Below are 10,900 nucleotides of genomic sequence, written 5' to 3'. Positions count from 1 at the left end.
ATATGATAGGCATAGATTGTCCAATCAATTTGATCATGACTCGCTCAAACATCATTATATACATAGATTCATTCAATAACAATGATTTTATTTATTTAAATTAAAGAAAAAGCAAGAGTTGCTCCCTTTAAAATGGGTTTATGTTGTGTTTCATAATAATGCATGAGAGGTTATCCAACTTTCATTAAACAAGTATTGCTAAGTGATTATCTCTATATCCTTATCTCATGTGTTGACGTCCAATGTTGGTCATATGTTAGGCATTTTGAGATGTGTGCATTTAACTCATGAAAGCAATAAGAATACTTGGAAAAGTTGTGAGGCAAGATATTCCATTCTTCGAGAGGGCAAAAACAATAGTAATGTACGAACTCCTTGATCCGAGGAAGGGATAATAAAGTTTGAGATCAAAATACCTTCGAGTCGATAAGGTTAAAAAAAGGATCTATTCTTCGATTCAAGGGGATTTGTTGCTACCTTTAGTCCATATATATCGAATAAAGACCCCTACTTCGATGGGAGAAGGGGGATCCAAAGATGCTAAACCTTGTAAAAAATGACTTGTATTACAATGAAGTCTAGTTACTTGGCTCTCGAGTATGACATGTTGTGATTGTTTTTGTCCCTAAACCTCAACAATAAAAAAAATATTGTATCCCTATCTTCTCCTTTAGTTTATGTGCACATAATTATTGAACTTTCATTTTTGTTGATTGAGATTGGGAGGTCTCGAGGCACTAAACCCCAAGGGTTTGTGAGATGGCCAAGACCATACTTCAAGAAGCGAAGGTCTTTAGCCCCCTTAGGGATTTATTCTATAAATTATGTGGTGGGTGTGCGTGTGGGTGTGGGTGTGTGTGTGTTGGGGGGGAGTGGTCAACATGTGCCTCAAGGATTAGTTGAAATTCCTCGATGCGTGTGGGGGAGTGGACAACATGTGTCCCGAGGATTAGTCTAATGCTTTAAGAGGCCCAAATTAAGGCTGGCAATGGATCGGTTCGGTATCAAATCAATGCCATTTTGATTTGATCCGATTTTTTTTAAAGATATACCCAATCCAAACGGATTAATGAATATGTGAACCAAATTTGGTCCGTTTCATCCTTAATATGAAACCGATCTAGTTCGATTCGAACACATGCCTTATTTTCAAATTATCAATGTTCCAAAATTTTAAAAATATAATTAAAAAAAAATCTACTTTCCTACTATAAGTATAGAGGAAAATCAAAAAGACTAAAATATTTTATCTATATGTATTTATATGAAATTAAGAATAATAAAAAAAAATTATTGAAATATGTTCGGATTGGATCAGGGTAGATCCGAATCTGATTCAAAATTATTTTGGATCTAAAATCTCAATCTGAATCTTATTTTTAATGTTTTTTTGGATCAGACCAGTTCGGACATCGGGTATATTTTGGATCGTTGCCAGCCCTAGCCTGAATACCTCTGTTTCACACACACACACACACACACTAAAAAAGAGAGGTCTCGAGGTACGAACAATAACTTTGAAATCCTACCCATACCCCCACAAGAAGCAGAATTTGAAAGATTTTATATCATGTGGTCAATAATGAAATTTAATTGTGTGAGGATATAAATGTTCCAATAGAAATTCATGGCAGTGTATTTCAACAATTTTTATTGGATAAATTGCATTCAACGCATCAATTGACTTGGAAATTGTAAAATTGATTGTCGAAAAACCTTGAGAAAATTTGGACACACAGTTGAGCCCTCTAAGAAATTAATTTAAGGCTGTATTTGTTTCTACAAAGTTAAGTATACCATGTTTGTTACGTACATCATTCATCGTGGTTGCCATCTGATGGTTCAAATGTGACATCGGCTTCCCTTGCTATTCTAGCAATTTCGATCGATTCCATTGGATGACCCAATACTCATGAGAAAATGCTTACTCTTTGGGATAATGTCAAAGAACACCATACAAATTTCTCGTGCCAAAGGAGTAACATTGACTATCATCTAAGTATGACATTGAAACTTTATTTATTTATTTATTTTTTTTTAATTTATGATGGAGTGTCTGAACTTACGTGCGAGGGGACTGGAAGTGCCAAGGCAAATGGGTCCCTCCCACGGGCCCATGCAACACCCGCACTGGGTAAGTGAGGGTGCACCCTATGAAATGTTGCTCATACTGGGTATCGAATTCACAACCTACAGACTCTCCACCGCTTATTGGATTTGAAATTGCCATTGAGCTACCCCTTGGGGTTGACATATTTACACTCCATAATGTAAGAAACTAATTTAGACAATTCAAAATACATTGGTTTGTCTCTCATGAGGGGAGAGACGGAGACAAAGGTTTGAAAGCCAAGATATGAATGTAATTTGCATGGAATGCAGTCCTCACTATTTATCTAAAAATGCATCACCTCTCATAGGTATTCAAATAAGTAAATGGTATTTTAGTCTTTTACCACTTTTGTTTTCGAAACAATAAAAATAGATCTCCAATCTTAATTAAATTCTCTGTAATACTAATGAAATATGACTTAAGTGCCCTCGTCTTCAACCCGTCTAGTAAATTAAGATGGAGATTGGATCCCCATTTTGACGAAAATGACATCAAGTGACTCTAAATAGTTTCAAAAAGTGTATGAATTTATAATTTGGAAGTTTTATTGATATCCCACAAACTCTAAGAGTAGGTCAAAGTTAAAAATAAAAAAAAATAAAATAAATAAATAAATAAATAAATCTTTAAAATTTCTTTTTTAATAGAACCCTACGAACTTAACCCCCTCTCTAGCACCTCTGTTGTCTTCTCCTGTGAACCAACACGTCGGAAGGATCAGGCACAACATTTGAAAGCTTTTCCTCTCTCTCTCTCTCCTCCTCATCTCTCCACCATTGGATTTGATGGAGTTGCCCGAATCATTGGAGGACGATAGGAGTGCAAGGGTTATACCAGAGGTGCCCTTTGACATGGAGTGCCCAAAATAATTTTTAAAATTTTAAAGGTATCCCTAAAAATATAAGGACTCTTAGAGTTTCCTCAATAAATTTTTTTTTTTACAATTTTATAAAATCTGAAATTATAACCAAGCCCGACCCAAAACAGTTAAGCCGGGGCTTGGGCTTTGCCGACTTAGACCCGATGGGGATTATGTCTGTTTCCACGTGTAACCCATCTCTAGTCTAAGCCTAAGGTCACGTGGGAAGTATTTTAAGGAAATCGCGGGTTAATTGAATTTCAAACCCAAATTCTCTCTCTCTCTCTCTCTCTCTCTCTCTCATGCAGAGAAGAATGGAGGAATCCATCCAAAGAAAAATGGTGGAAATGCGATTGAAATGCGAGAGAGAGATTTCGATTAGAAAACAGAGAGCGAACTACGCCATGAATTCTTTTCGGAAATCTCTGCAATCTATCAAGCTCAATTCGGAACAAACAGCCCAAAATTACGGTCAGAACACCATTCCAAAGTATAATTCTTCGCTTCTATTTCATTCTCTTTGTTTATATCGAATATTCGAAGGGTTTTGAGTTGAACTGTTGTTTCTATTGTGGAATTTTAGGGTTCCTGAAAAATTCGGGGTTTTGTTTGAAGATTCGGCTGTAAATTAGGTTTTCTTGTTTGATTTGGTCTAGAGTTTCTGTTTTCGGTTTAAATTATACAAAAGTATGACTTTTTTTTTATATATTCTGAGAAGATGTTGTTGTGATTAGGGTTAGGGCTTGCTTAACTACTTACTGAACTTGAAGAGTTTCAAAAACTACTACTTACTTCATTGCAACTTCAAGAGTTCAACCTCTTTTTTACTGTAGAAAAACATTGTGAGACCATAACAATTAACAATACAGAATTTATGGGGGTCGGCAAGATTGCCTACATCCATGGGCGACAATGAGATACTCTCATTGTTTTTTAGGGTTACAATCTTTCAATCTCACTTCCTCAAAGAGAATTCCTCAGAAACCCTAAAACGAATTGGCTATGTATTTGTAGTCCTACGAAGATGAAATTGCCCCTTAAGGAAAAAAGTTACGAAATTTAATAAAAATATCACCCCAAATCTTCAATTAGGGATTGCATTTCCCCCCTTAATGTACAGTCCCGTCCGCCAATATAAAACTGCCAACAAAATTCAGGGCACAAACATAACACTTACAAAAATCAATTCAAACAAATCAACCTTATTATAGAGAAAACGTAAATATAAAACTGATTTTGATATAATGGTGCTCTATTCACTCTAGAGGGATTTGCAATTTTTTTATGTACTATTTGCAAGTTTCAGAAGAAAGGATTGTTTTTTCTTTCTTTCAATAAAATGTGGAAGAGAGAAAGACATGATATTTTATCAACAGTGTGCTTTGTATCTGTCTGGCTCAAAATATTAAATAATCTTCATTTCCTTTTTATTATTTCCAGTAATACTTGGACAGCTAAAAGCTCACCTCAAAGAAATGGAGGATGATTTGGTTAAAGCTCTAGCAGGTACGCCTGTCAATAAGACATTCGTTCTTTAACTAAATTGAAGTTATTGCAAGTAAAATCCTGCAACAATATGTTTTTTTTACCACTTGTTCTATATTTTCCTTGTGGTAGCATGTCACTTTTGACAATTCAGTAATTTGTTCTTTTACTTAATGTTGCACTTTTCTGTTGTTTTGTCTCATCAACTTTTTACAGAATTAGAAAAAGGTTTGTTTTTTTGCAATAGTTTGTTAGAGCAGTTGCATAGAAGAATAAATTGATATTATGCTGAAAGATTGCTTTCTAAATTTTGCAGATTAGACTGGTGTAGTTTTCTTGCTGTGTAATATATAGAAGTAATGTTTTTTTGTTTGAGCCCTTGTAAATATGTTTGCTAGGCGATGAAGTTTATGTGCTTATCGTATTTTATTGCTATCTTTTTTTTGGGGGGTGTTGTGTGTGGATGTGTGTGGGGGGGGGGGGGGGGGGTTCATGCATGTGTTTCTCCATGTATATATAATCTGCTAATTGGATTGTGTGATCCACTTATTTATGATTTGGTTTATTCATTTTAGTGGGTGAAATCGAAGGTGCCAACTAATCCAAGTTAGTGGGTGAAATCAGATGGCTAGAAAAAGCAAAACAAAAAACTAGCTGCTTTGGCAATGCCAATTTTAAAAGCAGGGTATAGATATAGGAAATATGTAATATCCATTGATGGATATTGTTGTTGAGGTGCTATTGGTGGGCATATCTTTTGATAACAAGGAGAACATCCATATTTCATCCAATTCTTTGCTTCATGAAGGGATATACAACTGATATTTTTGAGAGGCATTCTAGGCAATGTGAACTTCATTTGCTAGCCATACAGCCAGCCAACCATCCAAGCACCCACCCAACAATGCAATTGGAGAAAAGCAATTTGTAGACCACTAAAAGGCTAGCTTGGTATGATGCCCATGCTTGAACAGGAGTACTGTAGCATATGTGTGGTGTCTGTAATAGTTCTTAGGTACAGTGCATATGAATGGAATCTGTAACACTTCCTACATACAATGAGTGCCCAAAGACACCATCTTTGGCTAATGATTTGGCATCTTTTTGTCCCTTCTATGCTTTTGAATGTACCAACTTTGGAGAAGGGAAAAAAACAAGCGCAAAAAAGCAATGAGCCCCATTGTATGTCTGTCGTTAGTAAAATTTGTACATTTGTGTCAAAGGTTCTATGTTATTATCAAATTATTGTGCTAAACATTTCCCATTTTCTATAACGAAATGTATTTGCAATATCTTAATTATATAAACTCACAACTGAGTTTTCTGTAACTTTAATTTTAATCGAATTTGTCTTTATAGAAGTCCAAATATGTATACATCTTTAGCCAGTAATCCTTTCACCATATGATCATTGTCTACACTTTATCCCGATTTAACCTTGCAACATGTGCTTCAATATCTTGTCCTTTATACATACATTTTTTTGTTCACTAAAATATCTTGTCCTTCATCAATTGCATTTGTAGTGAAGACCCGTAAAGAAGCGAAGCGTATGGCTATAGCCGAGTCCATTTCTGCTGCGAAAGCTACAATAGAAGAACTCCAAAAGATTGTGCAAGATCAAAGGGCAAGGAAAGATGGTTACGAAGCAATCATTTCTCAACAATTACTTGGTAAGATCCCTGTTTATTTTAGCTGGCTTTCACTTCTCTTAATCATCATAATTTCCATGTTATTCCAAATGTTGGGGTTGGCAACATGAATCCTTTTTTGCCATTCAACTATATTTAAAGCTATTTGTTCTGTCAAGGAATGCACTTAAACTCGTCATAAAAAAAAGTGATGCACCTAAGCACAGCTATATATATATATATATATATATAGGGTCAGGTTCAAGGGCCATATGAGAAAACATATGTAAAAACTTTCGTTTTTAATAAAATTTTAAAATATGGGTTAGAAATTTTGGATTGAGCTGATTTTTTGTGAGGATGATCTCTATGATGGGAAGATCATCCCAAAAAAAATCAGCCCAATCTGAAACTTCTAACCCCATTAAAAGTGATTTAGAATGTGGACCGTCGATTTTTTACCAATTTTTATCACTAATTTGTAAATCACTTTTGATGGATTTAGAAGTTTCTGATTGAGCTGATTTTTTGTGAGGATGATCTTTTCATCATAGTGACCATCCTTGCAAAAAATCAGCTCAATCCAAAACCTCTAACTCTTATTTTGAAAAACGAAAGTTTTTTCATATGTTTTCTCATATGGCCCTTGAACCACCCCCATATATATATATATATAGCATTTAATCCTATTGTAGTATTGCTCATATGATGATTTCAACATTATTTTATGATCATGATTTAATTAAATGGGATCTCAATTCCTGGTATGCTTTCACTGGTTATCTTACAAGTAGACTCTCTTTTTTCTAGTTCAGTTCCTCTGCTGCAAACAACGGTTTGATTCAGGATTATATGAAACTAGATAGAGTGGAATGGTGCAATTGGATACATGCTACCATTCCAAAACTGTTGGGATAAGGCTTTGTTGATTGATTGATGTCATGGTCACGGTTTATAAACAAAAACTTATGTCATGAATTATTTTCCATTGACATTTCCCTGTTCTCTTTTTGTTGCTTATGCCAATGAATGGAACTAATACTCTCAGATAACATAACCAAAATCTTCAATTATCCAATGTTTTATATTTTTCACTTTAAATAGCCAAAGAATGCCCCAAGGAAATGTTTTCAAGATGGTATACGATATCATTTACCACTTGTTGCGTCAGGGATCTAAAATTATGTAAATTAGGGAACGATATCAATTGATAGTTTTGTAGGACTTTGGCGGTAATATCTTGGTTATTTCATCAAGACATTTACATATTTCTTCATTGTAGTTACAAGACTCTAAATGTCGCTGCTCCTACTCCAGCCATGTGGCACCATAGTTATCTTTGAGGAAATGTAACTTCCACTGATCAATATACCCTCCTGGGTGGTATTTAGTGGCTTGTTCCCTCTTAGGGAGGCCAGGGGTTCAAACCCATAATGGTAGATGTCACAGTAGCTTGTCATCTCCACGTGTCTAGCAAATGTGCTAGTTTGCCTTGTCGGGGTCCAACTGTCCTAGACTAACTGTAAAAATGTTGTCACCTGATTTGGACAAACTGCAAGCAAATATGTTGCATTCTAGCCTAAACATATTTCTGGCCATATTTATTGTATCCCTATTTTCTGTCTTTATCTATGCTTATTTATTTTTCCATCTTCTGGCATTTTCAACTAGAAAGGAAATTCTAGCTTATGAAGTCTTTTTTGTACTTGATTTCGTGCTCAATTTTTAAAAAAAAAATCTTCTTGAAAGCTTTGGCAGCATTTGAAGAAAAGTCTACCCGAGGGGTTAAACACAGAGAAGACATAGAAGAGGCCATTTCATGGTACAATAGGGTACTTGGTATCCGAATAGAAGGAGGGAATGGTAACTCTATAATCCTTTCACATGTCATGTTGAACCTCTTTAAGTGTGATGTTCATTTTGCTAACATGTTTGTTGGTCTCTTTAAAGGAGTTAAATTTATATTCAGTAAGATTAACATGAAATATCCAAATGAGGAGTATTCTTTCACCGTTCGACATGCAGACAACATCTATACTTGTAAGTAGTAGATTGTTTGTTATTTTCCAATTATTTTTCATGGTTAACAGGTGTAACAATTCTGGGAACATGTATATGATATAAGCTCATTTGTTTTTCTTATGCTTCTCAGTGCTGGATTGTGATCCTTACTTGAGTGACACGAAAGAGTTGGTCCAAGAGTTGAACCAAACTAATGGCTTGTTCAAGTTTGTGAGAACTATGAGAGAGAAGTTTCAAGCAGCTGCATCGATTGGTACAACCTTATATCTTGCACCTTCTATTGCTTACATACTGTAGACTTCCATTCCGATTAATTTGTGGTTGGTCTTACCTATGTGACATGGTCATTCTGTTTCCTGAGTCGTCATATCGGACACTCTCATCATGTCCACATCTCAGACATAGCCACAAACTTTACCTTAGAATTCCTTAATTTGTTCTAAGATTATGTTTTCAACTATTACTGATATATTGTTTTTCTGTATCAAATGCTGACTTGAATTGATGTATTTTGAAATAAGGTTTATGTTTATTGAGACAACAATTACAGAATAAATTGATGAAAGGCCACTGCTTCTTTTCTATTTCTGTCCCAATTTGACATGTTAGATTTGTTTTCTTACTGGTCTCTGATTTCTTTCATGATTCACCAGGAGTTCTATCTCAACCCACTTCTATCCATCCTGACTCATCCACAGTTTCTATATCTGCACCAGCTTCATCAATTTCCGCTGATGGAAATGATTCAGAAAAGGAAAATGAGCATCAAAATCAACGTGGAGAGCTTAATAGACCTCCCAAAAAAGTTAACCGTGGTCGAGTGGGCAAACAAAGAATTCTATCTCCTGGATCCGCTTCATCTCGTCGTCAGTCCCCTCGTTTTAAGGTGTTATATGTTCTTTTATGCTTGTGTTATTTTTCTTGTGGCTACAGCTAAACAGAAATAAGTTGATAGAATCAAACCAAGAGTCTATGAATGGTTTTTACTAGTAAATCAACAAGAGTGGTTTTGTGCCTAGTTTTTTTTTTTTTTGAGGGGTTTCAAAAATGTAGAAGGGGCAAAAGTTTCAGAGATCTTCCTAAAGTTCCCATCCAGTAGAGATGCATCATCTCTGTTGCACATGAAGGGCCCATTTTCATGGCACAAGTGGTTGTGTAAGAAAAATCTTAGATGCCCGACTGGCAAACCGGAGGGATGTTCTAACAACACCATAATGGTTACAATGTCTCAAATAAGTGATGACTGGGACCCACCATTTGATGGGCTATTATCTCTTGAATCTATTGTGCTAAATTTTGATTCTAGTGGACTATCCTAACCCTTAAATCAATTTACTTTTTCTGGACTATTTGCCATAAACCTTTTTTTTTTTTTTGTGCATAATGGGCCTGTGACATATTGATTGGTCGCTATCACATAAAGCTATGACATTTGGTGTAAGATATCTCTTGGGTTGTCATAGGCCACAATATCATCTTCAACCTTCAAAGCCTTATGTTAAGGATTTGGTGTTAGCTAAACCAATCCCATGCCTTCTAAAACCTTCAATTTGAATATTTATTTATCTGAGGCTGTAATTAACATTTATAGAAACATTAGTGTCAGGTTTTTTCTTTCGTTGGAGGTTCTAATATATCAAGTTTCTTACATGAAATGCTATCTGAAATTCATTTATTTTACCCCATTTGAAATGTAAGAGGTTGAGATATGACTTATGCATAGAGCTCAAGAGTACATAGTATGACAATGTTATTTGGCAGGTCAAGATGACAAATTCAAGCAAGAGGTCATCCCCACGAGATAAGACGTAAATCATCCCTCACACATTCTACTCGGCTGGACACTGGTCATGATCATGACAAGTGTTACTTAAGGATTACAAGGCATGAAAGGCAGTTGAATGTAAATAATTACTTGAAAAGCTTCAAGTGGGTTAATTTATTTCTCATGGGTGTAAGCTATAAGTTGTTAGGGTAGACCGAAGTGAATTGGATGACTTTGAATCAGGGGCTGAAATTGATTTACGGTGTCTAACCAAAAGGGACGACCCCGATGCCAAAATTACTGTGTTGTACTCATTTTAAAAAAAAATTTATCATAAAGATATAGCTAGCCCTATTCTGTAATTGAATTATTTTATTGAAAAGGGTACCCCCTGTAAAACAAATGGTGTAATTTTGGCATCTTGTACGTGGTTTTTTTGTAATTTCTACTTTAGTTTTAAGTATCCATGTATGTATGATTTGTATGCATGTTAATTTCCAAGACCTTTGATATTGATTCTCCCCTTGTAATTGTTTTGTCATCTGCATTTCATTTGTATTTTTGCCTGTAAACAATTATGATCCAACTCAGATTAAATATAGCTTTTTAGTTTACTATATTGGGTGCTGCACGCTGGTGTAAGAGGTGGAGTCTAATACTTTTAGGAATCCAACTTAAGAGATCTTGTTAAACATTTGATTTAAATAATAGTTTGTCATGATTTAAGCAAACACAATGAGGTTATTGAAAAAGATGTTATAGCCATTAGGGATTTTAAATAAGATAAATTTGATTTTAGGAAACGAGGCCAAATGGTTATCCTTTTCACTTATAAAGGAGTAGATTTTGAGAGAATAATGCACTAGATTATTTTATTATTATTTTTATAGGTACCATTGAGGCTCCAAACCCAAAAAACAAACAAACAAAAACAAAGAATAATTTTTTTTTTTTTTAAAGGATAATCAGCCTCAAAAATATAGTAGCTACTAGCTTGTATGTGTAGTACGTACCAAGAGCTCCGA

General features: G+C 35.0%; 1 protein-coding gene across 6 annotated transcripts; it reads left to right on the top strand.

The window, feature by feature from the left end:
* Nucleotides 1-3,235: 3,235 nt before the first annotated feature.
* Nucleotides 3,236-10,423, top strand: LOC147405577 (kinetochore protein SPC25 homolog). 6 transcript variants are annotated; one of them, XM_086433365.1, is made up of 8 exons: nt 3,236-3,443; nt 4,413-4,478; nt 5,984-6,130; nt 7,847-7,951; nt 8,039-8,128; nt 8,241-8,363; nt 8,764-8,996; nt 9,872-10,422. In XM_086433365.1, exons 1-8 carry the CDS (start codon nt 3,275-3,277, stop codon nt 9,920-9,922), a joined length of 984 nt encoding a protein of 327 aa, XP_086289491.1. In that variant the 5' UTR covers nt 3,236-3,274; the 3' UTR covers nt 9,923-10,422. The 6 variants fall into 6 exon arrangements, with proteins under 6 accessions (XP_086289491.1, XP_086289490.1, XP_086289489.1 ...); XM_086433364.1 differs by having other exon boundaries at nt 7,838-7,951; nt 9,872-10,421; XM_086433363.1 differs by having other exon boundaries at nt 7,847-8,128; nt 9,872-10,423.
* The last annotated feature ends 477 nt before the right edge of the window (nt 10,424-10,900 follow it).

This window comes from Akebia trifoliata, chromosome 3 (assembly GCF_017979445.1).
Source record: "Akebia trifoliata isolate Shusen 1 chromosome 3, ASM1797944v1, whole genome shotgun sequence".
Taxonomy (NCBI): Eukaryota; Viridiplantae; Streptophyta; class Magnoliopsida; order Ranunculales; family Lardizabalaceae; genus Akebia; species Akebia trifoliata.
Note: the sequence above shows the minus strand (reverse complement) of the source record. Positions and strands in the feature narration are given on the sequence as shown.

Coding starts and splice junctions, on each gene's coding strand:
- LOC147405577 (XM_086433362.1), top strand. CDS start 3,275: ATGCAGAGAAGAATGGAGGAATCCATCCAAAGAAAAATGGTGGAAATG. Junction 4,479..5,983: donor TTTGGTTAAAGCTCTAGCAG/GTACGCCTGTCA, acceptor TTGCATTTGTAG/TGAAGACCCGTAAAGAAGCG. Junction 8,129..8,240: donor TGCAGACAACATCTATACTT/GTAAGTAGTAGA, acceptor TATGCTTCTCAG/TGCTGGATTGTGATCCTTAC.